The 16634-nt window shown below is 40.8% G+C and overlaps 1 protein-coding gene across 3 annotated transcripts in view; it reads right to left on the bottom strand.

Moving 5' to 3' along the window:
* The window catches only part of CFAP91 (cilia and flagella associated protein 91), a 101836-nt gene extending 86338 nt beyond the window's left edge, over positions 1 to 15498 (bottom strand). For all 3 annotated transcript variants that reach the window (XR_011487208.1, XM_070466017.1, XM_070466018.1), the window contains exons 1-5: positions 15208 to 15498; positions 5974 to 6050; positions 5316 to 5473; positions 2290 to 2373; positions 1096 to 1152 (exon numbers count right to left, since the gene is read on the bottom strand). Coding sequence is in view for 2 of the 3 variants with exons in the window: in XM_070466017.1 (XP_070322118.1) it covers positions 1096 to 1152; positions 2290 to 2373; positions 5316 to 5473; positions 5974 to 6050; positions 15208 to 15331 (500 nt within the window). In the remaining variant the exon portion in view is untranslated. The remainder of the gene's footprint in view (positions 1 to 1095; positions 1153 to 2289; positions 2374 to 5315; positions 5474 to 5973; positions 6051 to 15207) is intronic.
* Positions 15499 to 16634: the final 1136 nt, after the last annotated feature.

The raw sequence follows: 16634 nt of genomic DNA, 5'->3' as shown, positions 1-16634 counted from the left end.
TGCTATCTTGCCCTAAAACAAAAGACCAGGGAGCTGCACAATAATCCCAGGTTCAGCTCTTGTCCTTTACTTTCTTTCCACCTTGGTTCACATTTCTTTCTGGGACAGACAGCATGTTGTATGTATCTTTGTATAGCACACTGCCTTGTGTCAATTAGATGATTAAATTATAAATTCTACTATTAAAAAATATTTTCACTGATTGGTTTTCTTGATGAAACGTTGAAGAACTGTTGTCAAATAAGTACGTTTCAGAGAAGCAAAAGAGAACATTTAGAGCTCTTTCAACTTTCATTTTTACCATAACTCATAATAAGAAATACACTATATACCATAACCATTATATACCTATGAACATATACATTTATCTATTTAATACAAAAGTTATAAGCAAAAACACAACTACCCTCAATACGTCTGATGCTTTTTTTTTTCTTTTTATTGTAGTGGTTTTTGTCTTACATTGACATGAATTAGCCATGGATTTACATGTATTCCCCATCCCGGTCCCCCCTCCCACCTCCCTCTCCACCCGATCCCTCTGGGTCTTCCCAGTGCACCAGGTCCGAGCACTTGTCTCATGCATCCAACCTGGGCTGGTGATCTGTTTCACCCTAGATAATATACATGTTTCAATGTTGTTCTCTTGAAACATCCCACCCTCGCCTTCTTCCACAGAGTCCAAAAGTCTGTTCTATACATCTGTGTCTCTTTTTCTGTTTTGCATATAGGGTTATCGTTACCATCTTTCTAAATTCCATATATATGTGCTAGTATACTGTAATGGTCTTTATCTTTCTGGCTTACTTCACTCTGTATAATGGGATCCAGTTTCATCCATCTCATTAGAACTGATTCAAATGAATTCTTTTTAATGGCTGAGTAATATTCCATGGTGTATATATGTCTGATGCTCTTGTCTATTTTCTATTTTGTTTTTTAAAATGCTGCTAATGACCACTAGAAAATGTTCTAATGGTTTATGATCCATTCTTTAAAAATAATGATTCAGAGAACTATCTTCTAGAAACAAATATGGAAGCAAATAATAAATAAAATAAACTGGAAAAAAGTTTTAAAATAACGCTTACTTACCTGGTTGATGCAAAAACAACACTGAGTGGCATCTGCTGATAAAATGGAAGGAAAGGCCTGGGGAAGAAAGGAAATCACAAACGTGGGACTTTTGCATTGTGTGCTTGCTGAGTTTTCTACTACTTCCAATATTTGTCCCTTAAAATCAGTGAGTTTGAATACTTTGTGTATCAGCAATTCTCAAACTTTGGCACATACAAAATCACTGGGGAGTGGGAAGATTCATGTTTAAAATTCAAAACCACAGGTCTAGCCCAGCAGACTCAGTGGATACAAGGTAGAGCCAATTAATCTGCATCTGTAATAAACATCCCCATGTGTTTGCTGCAGATGGAAAACAAGCCACACCTGAGAAACAGTGCCCTACACTTAGGCTCCAGCTGGTCATTAGTTCCCAGCAGCTTCTCAAGTTCCCTGAGATATTCTGAAATCTCCAATGATTTACTTTAAACATCCCCCCCACCCCGAAAGTCTAGAAACTGAGTATACTATGTAAAGAATTTAACATTTCTCTGAAAAACTCAGCATCATAAAACATCCATAAGGAGGTTGTTCATAAATAATGTGCATTACAAATTTACTTTCTCAAATGAACTTATGTACGTATGACATCAAGTCTATTTTGCTAACTCAGGTAGGACCCTGAAGGAAATCCTCATCTTATTTTTATCTAATCTGAGTGTATGATTATTATACGTGTGTATTCATCACGAACGAAACAAGGTGAATCTTTTGACTATGTTGGTTTTGGTAACATTTACACAAAGACAGCAAATGTCACCTATCTGCCCTCTTTTAACACTTTTCCCTGCACTATAGCTGTCATGGTGTCTTTGCTCTGTCTCACTTTATTTGATGACTTCATTTTGTTCTCAAAGATACATTCTTATTTGCAATTAGTATCTCTAAGCTCAAGCAGACTTAGTTGGAATCCCAGCTCTACACTTGATAATTTATAATAAAGTAACCTTGAGCAATTTACTTCTCCTCTTTTGGTCTCAGCTTCCTAACTGTAAAATGGGGATGATATATCCTATCCTATATTTCTGTTCTGAAAATTGATGTTATATATGTAAAGCACTTATAAAGTGATACCTGGCATATTGCATGACTTAAATATGAGAGCTTCTATCATTATTACAAAGAGGTCTCTGATAACATTAGGGCTCATATTCATCAGTAATTATTTCCTACCTTTCAAAATATTTATAGCGATTCTTTCCAGTAACATCAGGATCTTCATAAACTTCTTGAGGCATCTGAAAAGCAGCATCAATTCTAAAACAAAGCAGGAAAACATTATTCAAGTCAAACATATTATTTCCAAATATAATTTTTATTTCATATTCATTCTCAGTTGCTAAATCGTGTCTGATTCTTTGTGATCCCATGGACTATACCCCACCAGGTTCCTCTGTCCATGGAGTTTTCCAGGCAAGAATACTGGAGTGGTTGCCACTTTTTAACCGGGGAATTTTCCCATCCCAGGGATCGAACCCATGTCTCTTGTATCTCCTGCATTGGCAGACAGATTCTTTACCACTAGCACCACCGGGGAAGCCCCTATCTCATATTTCTATATCTATAAAGTAGGAGATCCACAGATACACCTGAGACTGAGAGCAAAGTCTTCTATAACATGTCTTACTGTCCTACATCTCAGACTTCAACAATTACTTCTCCTGAGCCAGGAAACCAGGAGCCAACAAGAGGAACTGAAAGCTAATAAATGAGTAAAGTTATGAAACTCCACATACAAAAATGCTCATTTTAGTTAACAGTGCATGAGAATTACAAAATTTAAAAAAACAAATTTTTATGTCTAGGCTGTAAGGTAGCATTTTAAAAGAAATTTACTATGTATGAACTTGTAAACATTCTTTAAACGAATAAGGGATTTGACAGACCTGTCGCTGAAGGTGCTTTGGTTGCAGGTCTCCAAAAAGTATACTTGGATACTAGCAGAAAAGTACACTTGCAATTTCTAAGATAGATCACAGAAACTACAGATGCAGTCACCTCTACCTTCGGTGGTAAGCTATCATGTAATATATACTATAACCTTTGGAGAACACCTATTAGGTTGGTGCAAAAGTAACTGTCGTTTTGCACTGTTGAACTTAGCCATTTGATACTGGAAATGTGGTTATGTTATACATCATTTTAATGCTCATTTCTTGTTTTATATTTTCTTTTGCTAATGACATCACTTTCTGTTTATTTTATATTTATTTTAGACTGCAGAAATGATGTTAAATGAAAAGTAAATTCAAGCAATTTTCTTATTCAAGTTCAAAATGGGTCATAAAGCAGGGCAGGAAACTAGCAACATCAACAATGCATTTGGCCCAGAACTTGCTAACAAACATATAGTGCAGTGGTGATTAAAGAAGTTTTGCAAAGGATACAAGAGCCTTGAAGATGAGGAGCATAGTGGCAGGTCATCCGGAGTTGACAATGATCAATTGAGAGCCAGCATGGAAACTGATCCTCATACAACTACATAAGTAGCTGCCGAAGAACTCAATGTCAACCTTTCTACAGCCATTTGGCATTTGAAGCAAATTGGAAATGTGAAGAAGCTTGATAACGGTGCTTCATGAACTGACTGCAAATCAAAAAAACCACTGTTTTGAAATGTCATCTCTTATTCTACACAACACTGAACCACTTCTCGATCGGATTATGACATGTGACAAAAAGTAGATTTTATAAAACTGGCAACAACTAGCTCAGTGATTGGACAGAGAAGCAGCTCCAAAAACACTTCCCCAAACCAAACGTGCACCAAAAAAAGGTCATGGTCATTGTTTTGGTGATCTGCTGTCTGTCTGATCTATCACATTTTTCTGAATCCCAGCAAGACTATTACATCTGAGAAGTATGCTCAGCAAATCAATGAAATGCACCAAAAACTGCAATACCTGCAGCCACTATTCGTCAACAGAGTGGACCCAATTCTTCTCCACAATGCCTGACTGCAAGTTGCACAGCCAGTGCTCCAAAAGTTGAACAAATTGGGCTACAAAGTTTTGCCTCATTTGCCATATTTACCTGATCTCTCACCAACCAACTACCACTTCTTCAAGAATTTCAACAACTTTTTACCAGGAAAACGCTTCCACAACCAGCAGAAGGCAGAAAATGCTTTCCAAGAGTTCATCAAATCCTGAAACTTGTATTTTTATGCTACAGGAACAAACCAACTCATTTCTCATTGGCAAAGATGTATTGACTGTAATGGTTCCTATTTTGATTAATAAAGATGTGTTTGAGCCTCGTTATAATGATTTAAAATTCACAGTCTGTATAAACCGAGGAAACCAGATCTGAAAGAGACATGTGTACCCCAATGTTCATCTCAGCACTGTTTATAATAGCCAGGACATGGAAGCAACCTAGATGCCCATCAGCAGACGAATGGACAAGAAAACTGTGGTACATATACACAATGGAATATTACTCAGCCATTAAAAAGAATTCATTTGAATCAGTTCTAATGAGATGGATAAAACTGGAGCCCATTATACAGAGTGAAGTAAGCCAGAAAGATAAACACCAATACAGTATACTAATGCATATATATGGAATTTAGAAAAATGGTAATAATAACCCTATATGCAAGACAGAAAAAGAGACACAGATGTATAGAACAGACTTTTGGACTCTATGGGAGAAGGCGAGGGTGGGATGATCTGAGAGAACAGCATCGAAACATGTATATTATCAAGTGTGAAACAGATAGCCAGTCCAGGTTGGATGCATGAGACAAGCGCTTGGGGCTGGTGCATTGGGAAGACCCAGAGGGATGGGATGGGGAGGGAGGTGGGAGGGGGGTTCAGGATGGGGAACACATGTAAATCCAAGGCTGATTCATGTCAATGTGTGGCAAAAACCACTACAATATTGTAAAGTAATTAGCCTACAACTAATAAAAATAATTGGGAAAAAATAAAAATAAATAAATAAAATTCACAGTCTGAAATCACAATTACTTTTGTACCAACCTAATACTAACCAATAAACCTGTACCTGTTGCTCCCGAATCCAGACTGTTTTGGTCAAAGGGGTTAAGAAAGAGAATTTGAGCTCAACTGGTCTAGGTATAACATCACAATTGTACATTTTAAAATAATACAGAATGAATAAACAAAACTTTTTAAGAAGAAAAATGCATTCATCAAACACACGAATAGCAGCTGGAGCTAACTGACACTTACGCAGCAAGTTGCTGGAGGGTTTCTCTGTGCCTTTCCTCATGTCGCTTCCAGTCCCGACTGATGAATGATGGAACAGGATCTGCCTTGCTCCAATAAACAGAATATCTTGGATAATGGAACATGCTGCTGAACATGGTTCTAAACCTGGGAACCCTTCTCTAATGTTAAGATAGGAGGGCAAAGGGAAAAAGAACAAAATTATACTAGATATTCTAAAGTATTTTACTACTGCAAACTTTTGAAAGGTACAAAACCGTCTATATGGCATAGGCTATTGGTATATGTATAGACTGTCTCTAGAAGGATACTGAAGAAACTGATGACAAGGAGTGATTATGTGAAGAGAGCTAAGGGTAGCATTTATTTTATACCATATATGCTTTTGCACTACTGGAATTTTTTCAACACAGGCATCTATTACTTTTCTCATTGAAATAATTTAGGTTATCGTGAGTCCTTTATTCACTATTAGTTAGTTAATCCTCACATTGGGCCACAAGTATTAAAACATCTTGTCCCCTGGTAACCATGGCAAAGAAATTTCTGCAGAATATAAAATCCAGTGGAGATTTGGTGATTAGAAAATTTGATCAACACAGTTAGCCAAATTAGATGGTTCAGGTACATTAGGCTGCCTTAGCAGATGAAGAAGACCTACCAGTTTGCTTCGAATCATGGTGGCCTGAATATTCGCCTGGTTGTGGTCTTTCTCACTTGATACAATAAACAATGGGTCTGTGAAATAAACAGTAAAGCAGTATAAGGAAGACCACAAATATAGCACATATCTACTCCCAGGTAGAAAAAAACAGTAAAGAAATGTAATTTCTTAATTGGAAAACAAATTAGAAAATTCAGATATCATCTAACTGCAGCAGCTCATAGCTCTATTACTCACCATCAGTGAGAGTCTGTGAGATGCATGCATTCTCTGTATACTCCAACGTCAGTGAACAGAATCGGAATGCAAAAAGGCGGCTAAACATGTTTTCAAGCACCATAACCTCAACAGGTTCTCTTCTCTCTTATGAACAAACCACCTTCTGGGTCTGGATAGCTCTGGAAATACTCTAAGAGGAAGGACCATGTATACACAGACACTACACCCATTTCCAAGGGAAAGAAACAATAACTTTGGGTACTACCTCCGATATTCAGTTCACAGGGAAGATACAAACTTAACAGTGTATCACCCAGAGCTGGTAGACAGGGTAAGAAAATGTCATTCGCCAGTAAGAGATAAGTAAGGTCAGCTATTTTTAGAATTCACCCCTTAAAATGGAACTAAGTTATTTCCTCCAAGTTCAAATAAGATTGCCCTGTTGCTGTTAAGTATGTGTTTGTTAGGTATACCTTTAAAGTGACAATGAATATTCATGATTGATTTTACTATCACTTAAAAACCAAACAATTTGACATTAAATTCACAAGCAATCTTCAGATATAGACTTGATTTCTTAAGTAGATATGTCTAGACAAATACCTTGAACTAGTCTAGACATCTTGGAAACGTATGTTTCTCTGCAGAAATTATTAAATTGTTATTGTGATTTAGAATTAAGTCTCTTGAATTTAGATGATTTGTCAATTTCCAGAACTTAATGACTTCCTCAACTAGTTACCCAATTTCAGATGAACAGCACAATCACAACCATGGAGGACTTCCCTGGTGGTCCAGTGGTTGAAAATCCACCTTCCAACACAGGGGACGTGGGTTCAATCCCTGGTCTGGGAACTAAGATCCCACATGCTGTGGGACAACTGGGCCCGTGAACCACAATTAGAGAAGCCCATGAGCTGCAACTACTGAGGCTGTGGACTGCACATATTGAGCCCACATGTTCTAGAGCCTGTGCTTCACAACAAGAGAAACCCGTGCACCACAGCGAAGACCCAGCTAGCCAAAACAAACAAAACAATCACAACCACTGATCCAATGATACCTTTTAAATCACTTAAAACAGAAGACAAGAGAATACAGAAATTTCACTTTGTCTTATACTATTTCCAACATATTAGTGGTGTTGAAGCTATATTCTTCTGTCTAAATAGGTGCATTCATTCTCACTTCAAATTCAGTAGCCTATAATTTGAGGGCATAAAATTCGGCCTCTTCATTCCTAATCAGTCCAATTTCCACCACTTCTCAACTTGATATCACTGGGTCAATGGCTGCAATTGTGCTGGTCATCTGAAATTAATTTAACCCACATTTCCCCTAAGTCTGGATAATAAAACATTCTCCTCTTATTCATATTTCCATAAGGAATGTGAAAATGATATCTATAGAAACATTTTTGAATCTACAGACAACAATGTACTGTATGATTTTTGACTATGTATATTTTATGACTATATATGTAGACTATGCATTTTATAACATAGTCTACAGTTCAGTTCAGTCGCTCAGTCATGTCTGACTCTTTGCGACCCCATGGACTGCAGCAGGCCAAGCCTCCCTTGTCCATCACCAACTCCTGGAGTTTACTCGAACTCATGTCCATTGAGTCGGTGATGCCTTCCAACCATCTTATCCTCTGTCATCCCCTTCTCCTCCCGCCTTCAATCTTTCCCAGAATCGGGGTTCTTTTCAAATGAGTCAGTTCTTCGCATCAGGTGGCCAAAGTATTAGAGTTTCAGCTTCAGCATCAGTCCTTCCAATGAATATTCAGGACTGATTTCCTTTAGGATGGACTAGTTGGATCTCCTTGCAGTTCAAAGGACTCTCAAGAGTCTTCTCCAACACCACAGTTCAAAAGCATCAATTCTTTGGCATTCAGCTTTCTTTATAGTCCAACTCCCACATCCATACATGACTACTGGAAAACTATAGCCTTGACTAGACAGACCTTTGTTCTCAAAGTAATGTATCTGCTTTTTAATATGCTGCCTAGGTTGGTCATAACCTTTCTCCCAAGGAGCAGGCATCTTCTAATTTCATGGCTGCAGTCACCATCTGCAGTGATTTTGGAGCCCCAAAAAATAAAGTCTGTCACTGTCTCCATTGCTTCCCCATCTATTTGTCATGAAGTGATGGGACCAGATGCCATGATCTTAGTTTTCTGAATGCTGAGCTTTAAGCCAACTTTTTCACTCTCCTCTTCACTTTCATCAAGAGGCTCTTTAGTTCTTCTTCACTTTCTGCCATAAGGGTGGTGTCATCTGCATATCTGAGGTTATTGATATTTCTCCCAGCAATCTTGATTCCAGCTTGTGCTTCAACCAGCCCAGAGTTTGTCATGATGTACTCTGCATATAAGTCAACTGAGCACAGTCTACAACTGTGCTCAAAATCAGTGCTCAAAGGGCAGTGGAGAGGCCTCTCAGATGCCCAAGCAATAGTGTGCATGCAATGTCACTTCAATCATGTCTGACTCTTTGTGACCCCATGGACTTTAGCCTGCCAGGCTCCTCTGCCCATGGAATTTTCCAGGCAAGAATACTGGAGTGGATGGCTGATTCATGTCAATGTACGGCAGAAACCACTACAATATTGTAATTAGCCTCCAATTAAAATAAATTAATATTTTAAAAAAAGAACACTGGAGTGGGTTGCCATGCTCTCTTCTGGGGAATCTTCCCAACCAAGGAATCAAACTCGCATCTCCTGTGGCACCTGCATTGCAAATGTATTCTTTACCACTGAGCCACGAAGGGAAGCCCCAAGCAATAGCAATCATCAGGTTATCACTACTTATTCCTAGACAGTATTGAGTGCTTCGTGTGCAGTATTCCTTTTAATTCTCAAAAAGTTAATGAGGTAAGCACGAGGTCTCCATTTTATAGAAAAGGAAACCAAGGCTTCAAGAAGTCAGCAACCAAGGGGATCAAGATGGTGGAATAAGAGGACAGAGAGCTCACCTCCCCCCCAAAACACATCAAAGATACATCTACATGTAGAACAATTCTCAGTGAAAACTAGCTGGAAACTGGCAGCAGGACTTCTATACAAACAACCAAAACTACAATAAATAGCTCCATGTAACAGGGTGCTATGTGTGCTGAGTCGCTTCAGTCATGTCCAACTGTTTGCGACCCTCTGAACTGTAGCCCACAAGGCTCCTCTGTCCATGGGATTCTCCAGGCATGGAGTGGGTTGCCATGCCCTCCTCCAGTGGATCTTCCTGACCAGGGATCAAACCCACATCTCTTTAAGTCTCCTGCATTGGCAGGTGGATTCTTTACCAGTAGCAACATTTGGGAAGCAAGGTAGGATGCAAAAGAAAACAGAAAAAAGGCATCAGGTTGGGACCTGCATCCCTGGGAGGGATCTGAAAGGAAGAGAAGGTCCACATGGGTGGACCTTCACTCTAGGGAGCAAGTGGGTCAAGCCACAATTTTGCCATCCCATTCCTGGGATCCTGCACAGACAAGAAAAAACCCCTCGCCTGCTAGGAAATTCACTGAGACAGACAGACTGAAGAAGGCTGGACTCTACTCATAAGGAGTGTATGTGTGCCGGCTCACTAACAGTCAGGGCCAAGAGAGCGGTTGCCACTTTACCGCACTTCCCAACCCAAACAGGCAAATGCCCTGGCCCCCTCAGTCTACACCACAGCCTAATGTGAGATCTGGGCAGAGACTTGGTCTAGCCATGCAGAGACAGGTCGGAGGGCCTGAGGTGTGATCTGGGGGAGCTGCAGACCCCATTATAAATGGGCACACAGTGGGTGGTGGGTCTAGCTGGGCAGATACTGCCAGCATGCATACCTGGTGGCACCATAAGAGGGTGCAGATACTAGTACGCAGCAGTTTATTTCCCAGCAAGAGCACGCTGGTTCCACCCACTCCACACCACAGCTCAGCACTACATCTGGGGTAGAAAGAGAAGACTGGGAGAAGAGGCATAGAGGCAGCCCAGATCGCAGGTGACAAAGCAGCTCCTGCAGCCACAACCACCTGACCCCCAGTCACCGCACAACGCAGCCCTGCCCTAGATCTGGGATGAATACAACAGAGAAAGGGACATGAATCTGGGCTGCTTCTGAGCACGGATGTCTACACAGGTGAGACACAGGTATTCTGTGACCTCACAGACCTTACTTGCTTCAGGATTCACTTCCCTTGGGGCAGGGTGCACACTCAAGGGCTACAGAGTGTGATCAAACTCAACCCTTAAGCCTTCTACTCAAACAACTGGGGAGTGCACCCCACTCCCAACAGGATGATGACAGCCATGGAGCTAAGAAGAAGCCCTGCCTCACATCCCGCACAGGCTGCAAACACTACAAGCCAACCACACTTCCCACCCAGGGGATAACAACCAGCCCAGCCTGAGGAAAGACATGGCACGCATCCATACCAAAACCAGTGCGCCCACCAAAGGACTCAAGACACAGCATCTATGCAGGGACAACCCTACGTAAAAACATCCCTTCAAGACCACAGTAGAGAGCGGTTTCTCCTAAATTCAGAGAGATAGGAAAAGGTAAGTAAAATTAAAAAGCATAGAAACTATTTCAAATCAAAAGAACAAAAGAAATGCCCTGAAAGAACAAATAATGAAACAGTCCTCACCAGTCTTTTAGACCTTGAGTTCAAAGAGAAGATAATAAAAATGCTAAAGGAATTAAGAAACATATCAGTAGAAATGCAGATCACTGTAACAAGGAACTATTAATAGAAACTATAAAGGTGAACCAGTCAAAATTAGACAATTCCATTGCTGAGATAAAAACCAATCTAAAAGCAATGAACAGCAGACTAAAGGACACAGAAGAATGATAAGCGATCTGGAAGACAGAATAGGAAATTATTCAATCAGAACAGTGGAAAGATGAATGAAAAAAGTAAAGGCAACATACAAACTCTATGGGATAATACAAAATGTGCCAACCTACACATAATAGGGGTTCTAGAAGAAGAAAGAGAAAAGGGGATCAAAAAATGTATTTGAGGGGCTTCCCTGGTGGTCCAGTGGTTAATACTTTGCCTTTCAATGCAGGGGTGTGGGTTCAACCCCCTGGTCAAGACACTAAGATCCCACAAGCTGCATGACACAGCCAAAAACAATATAAAATAAAACAAGTCCAGCAAACAAAAGTCCAGGACCAGATGGCTTCACAAGTCAATTTCATGAAACATTCAGAGAAAAGTTAACACCTATCCTTCTGAAACTATTCCCAAAAATTGCAGAAGAAAGAACAGTTCCAAACTCATTCCACAAGGCCACCATCAACCTGATACCAAAACCAAACAAAAAATGAAACTGTCACTCAGTCATGTCCAACTCAGCTCCTCTGTCCATGGAATTCTCCAGGCAAGAATACTGGAATGGGTAGCCATTCCCTTTTCCATGGATCTTCCCGACCCAGGGATTGAACCCAGTTCCCCCACACTGCAGAAAGATTCTTTACTGTCTGAGCCACCAGGAAAGATCACAAACAAAGAAAATTATAGGCCAATATCACTAATGAACATAGATGCAAAAATTCTCAACAAGATACCAGCAAACTGACTCCAACAATACATTAAAAGGATCACACACCATAATAAAGTAGGATTTAATGCAGAGATACAAGGAGTTTTCAATATCTGCAAATCAGTCAATGTGATACACCACATTAACAAATTGAAGATAAAAACCATATGAACATCTCAACAGATTCAGAAAAAACTTTTTATAAAATTCAATATCCATTTGTGATTTTAAAAAAACCCTTCAGAAAGTGGGCATAGAGGGAACCTACCTAACCATAACAAAGGCCATATATAACAAAACCATAGCTAACATCATACTCAATGTAAAAGCTGAAATATTTCCTCTAAGATCAGGAACAAGACAAGGATGCTCACTCTCACCACTCTTATTCAACATAGTTTCGGATGTCCTATTCATGGCAATCAGAAAAGAAAAAGAAGAGGAATCCAGGGACTTCTCTGGTGGTCCAGTGGCTGAGACTCTGCTCCCAATGCAAGGGGCCTGAGTTCAATCCCTGGTCAGGGAACTAGATCCCACATGTTACAACTAAGAGCTTGCATGCTACCATTCAAAAGATATCACGTTCTGCAACTAAGACCCAGTGCAGCCAAATAAATAAAAATAAGTATTTTTTTAAAAGGAATCAGATTAAAAAAAAAAATAAAATTGTCACTGTTTGTATATGACATGATGCTACACACAGAAAACCCTAAAGAAACTACCAGAAAACTACTAGAGCTCACCAGTAAATGTGATAAAGCTGCAAGATACAAAATTTATAGAAATCTATTGCATTTCTGTACACTAACAAGGAAATATCAGAAACAATTAAGGAAACAATTTCATTTACAATTGCATTAAAAAGAATAAAATACCTAGGAATAAACCTACCTAAGAAGGCAAAAGATCTCTACTCTGAAAACTATAGGACACTAATGAAAGAAACTGAAGATGACACAAACAAATGGAAAGATATACGTGTTCCTGAAATGGAAGAATTCATATTGTTAAAATGACCATACTACCCAATGGAAACTACAGATTCAATGCAATCCCTATTACATTACCAATGGCATTTTCACAGAATTAGAACAAAATAATTTTTAATTTGGATGAAAACACAAAAGACCCTGAATAGCCAAAATAATCTTGAGAGAGAAGAACAGAGCTGGAGAAATCACACTATCTGGCTTCAGACAATATTACAAAGCTACTATAATCAAAACTGTCTGACACTGACACAGAAATAGACATATAGATCAACTGAACAGGACAGTCCAGCAGTAAACCCATACACTTATGGTCAATTAATCTAAGAAAAGTAGGTGAGAATACACAATGGAGAAAAGTCAGCCTCTTCAGTAAATGGTTCTGAGAAAAACTGGACAGCTACATGTAAAAGAATGAAATTAGAACATTCTCCAATATCATATATAAAAAGAAACTCAAATTGATTAAAGACCTAAATGTAAGACTGGATAAAACTTCTATAGGAAAATATAGGCAGAAGACTCTGACATACATTGCAACAAGATGTTTTGGGAACAGAAATAAACAGTATCTAATTAAGCCTAGAAGCTTTATCACAACAAAGGAAAACATAAACAAAACTACCTACAAAGTGGGAGAAAATATTTCTAAATGATGCTACAACAAATGATTAGTTTCCAAAATATACCAACAGCTCATACAGCTTAATATCAAACAAACAAACAACCCAATTTAAAAATGGCCAGAAGACCTAAACATTTCTCCAAGAAGGCATACAGATGGCCCACAGGCACATGAAAAGATGTTTAATATCACTAATTAATACAGAAATGCAAATCAAAACTACAGTGAGGTATCATCTCACATCAGAATGGCCATTAACAAGCATACAAATAATAAATGCTGGAGAGAGTGTGAAGAAAAAGAAACTCTCCTACACTCTTAGTCGGAATGAAAATTGGTGCAACCACTGTTTATTCTATAGAGAGAGAAAAGAAAGGAGGAAAGAGCTCATGACAAATGATAAACCCAAGAAGATATTTTGGGGACTTCAGTGATAGCTCAGTGGTAAAGAATCTGCCGGGCAATGCAGGGGACATGGGTTCAACTCCTGGTCCAGGAAGGTCCCACACGCCATGGGACAATAAGCCCGTGCACCACAACTGTGGAGCCCCCAGGCCACAACGACTGAAGGCCCTGTCCCCAGAGCCCGGGCTTCGCAACAAGAGACACCGCTGCAATGAGAAGCCCTCACACTGCAACTAGAGGAGCCCCACTCACTGCAACTGGAGAAGGCCCTCGCGCAGCAATGAAGACCCAGCACAACCAATAAATAAATATTTTTTTAAATGATATTTTTGGAAGCTAGGAAAAATATATTTAAAAGACTTTATAATTAGCAGTGTAGTTATTAATCCATCAACAAATGTAGATTCAGGGAAGTGACAAAGTATTGTACCCACTTCGAGTGAGGCACTTGAGAGATACAAAGTATTCCCATAACATTCAATCAAATGTTAAACAGTATATAAATGAGGTAAGATGTAGAAAAGAATGGTGTTAACTGTGAAGCATACACAAATGTAAGCAATCATTACATATTCCCAACACCAGGGAATGGCTACCCTAAAGACTCCCATCCAAAAGAAACCCTGGGATTCTCAGAGGAGATACCACAAGGTTAAAATCAGGGTAAAGAGGGGGAAAATGGGGGAAAAACTCATTCTTTACTGATTATATTTATTGTAGTAGTAAATAAATGATTCATAACAAATTATCTAGCACCCAACATATGTACCAGCACTGGAAAAGGTGCTGAGAATGCTACAAAAATGGACAGAACAAGAACTTAAATAACTCAGGGATTTATGGTCACGTAGAAGAGACAGAACATAAATGAACAATCAGGCATTAAATAAACTGCGGCTTTACTGGCCCAAAGGACCTAGTGGACCTAGTTTACAAGCAATATTTTGACGGATAAGAATAAGCTCAAATAAAAAGAGAAACCTAAAACCAAAGATGAGACAACCTGGCCCTTCTTTACCTACCCAGAATGCCAACTTTGGAGTTGCCCAGCGAATGCGAGCAGGAAGGTCATTCTGTTTGGGTATTTTATGCAGTTTGAATGAAGGAGTGTTGAGTGAATCTCCAAGTCAGAACGCCAGGAACGGCATTCAGGACAATTGCTTAGGGCTGGCCAAATTGTCAGGGTAAAGAAGAATCAGGTGTCCCTGCTCACTGCTCTGAGATGCAGAGCGCACCTGCGGCTTCCGAGACCGCCTCCTTCCCGCAGCCCGCCTAAGAGCCACCGCCTGCAGGGCTTGGAGCTGCCCCTAACCAACAAAAGACAACCCGGACTAGATATCCCTCCTGAGGCTTGTCTTTCGTCCGCCGCGTTCCCGGCCAGGTCCCACAGTCTCGACGCCCACCTGGCCCAGGTGTCGACAACTCAGGAGAGAGGTCTGGAGCGGCCCTTACCGTATAAGAAATCATACGTTCGACTGGCAGAGACGTTGCCCCAGGCCCCCGACTTCCCTCCGAACCGGGTTTGAGACACCTGAGGTTTGGCCTGGGGTTCTTCGATAGTCACTACGTGACTCATGGTGCCGGCTCTTCCCTACCGCCAGCCAGGTCCAACTAGGAAAACCTAGCTTCTGCGTGCACCGTTGCTATGGTAACCCCCGCAGAGACCAGAGAGCAAGCGCCCGGCGAAGATAGGTCGCTAGTCCAGGAGAGAGGGCGGGACTAGCGTGAGAGAGGCGGAGTCAAGTGACGACAGGAAGGGGCGGGGCGAGGCGAGGAGCAGAAGCGGAAGGACGGGGAAGTGCGCAGAGGGGGGAGCGTGAGGCGGGGGAAGAGGAGGGAAGAAAGGAGAAAAGGAGGGGCTGGCCTAGGGAGGGGAGGGCAAGGGGAGAAGGGCGGGGCGGGTGTAGAGAAGGACGAGGGGCTCGGGGGAGAGAAAGGCGAGGAAGGGGAGAGAAGGGCGGGGTCGGAGAGGGACTGCCTCACTTCCCACTGGCGCTCCGGTGATAAAAGTCACGAGCATTTAGCGGTCCACCCACGGTCAACGCCAGGGGGCGCAGACTGGGGGAAAGGTTGCTGCTGAAATCCTTGCAGCCATTTGCCAGTCACACTCTTTGTAGCCTCTTTCGGAAATCCCTGGAAATCTTAGAGCCTTCTAGAATAGTTGGGGACTTCATTTCGGACATCCCCTTTCCGCGGGGCTTGTTCGAACTGAAGAATCTAAGCTCCATAAACGTTAGCCTTTGGCACAGCCTCTGGTCCTGGATATCAACGTTTGTGGTGGACTGGGTAATTAGTAAATGTTCGTGCCCATTCTGCTATCCCTTTCTGTGTGTATCTGTTAGCTGCTCAGTCGTGTTCAACTCTGCCATCCCATGTCCTGTGGCCCTCCAGGCTCATCTCTCCATGGGATTTTCCAGGCAGGAATACTGAAGTGGGTTGCCATTCCCTTCTCCAGGGGATCTTCCCCACCCAGAAATGGAACCTCGGTCTCCTGCATTGCAGGCAGATTCTGCATTTCAAACTGATAGGGATTTTTTCACTTTAGTTATCAAATTTCAGAGAAATTGGTGCTGCCCTAGCAACCACCAGTGTTAACCAAAAAGATTTTGTTTGCCTAGTATCACTGAATGAGTGCATTTTACATATCAGATTCTTTTAGTCTGTTACGATCATTATACTTTGTGATGTTTGAATTATCCCATTTGGCTAGTGACACACGTTAGAGTTAGCTTCTTGTCTTTTTCATTCACTTCAGCAAGCCTCCTGCCTTCTTATTTTTTTCACACATATTCTTGGTTTTATTTTACTCTACTCCTGAACTTCTTGGGTTTTTTGCCAATCAGCCATGTATTTTGCCAGTTCCAAGTCTTTGCTCAAAC

Source organism: Odocoileus virginianus, chromosome 4, assembly GCF_023699985.2.
Source record: "Odocoileus virginianus isolate 20LAN1187 ecotype Illinois chromosome 4, Ovbor_1.2, whole genome shotgun sequence".
Classification (NCBI taxonomy): Eukaryota; Metazoa; Chordata; class Mammalia; order Artiodactyla; family Cervidae; genus Odocoileus; species Odocoileus virginianus.
The sequence above is the reverse complement of the archived record's forward strand: the minus strand, read 5'-3'. Positions and strand labels throughout refer to the sequence as shown.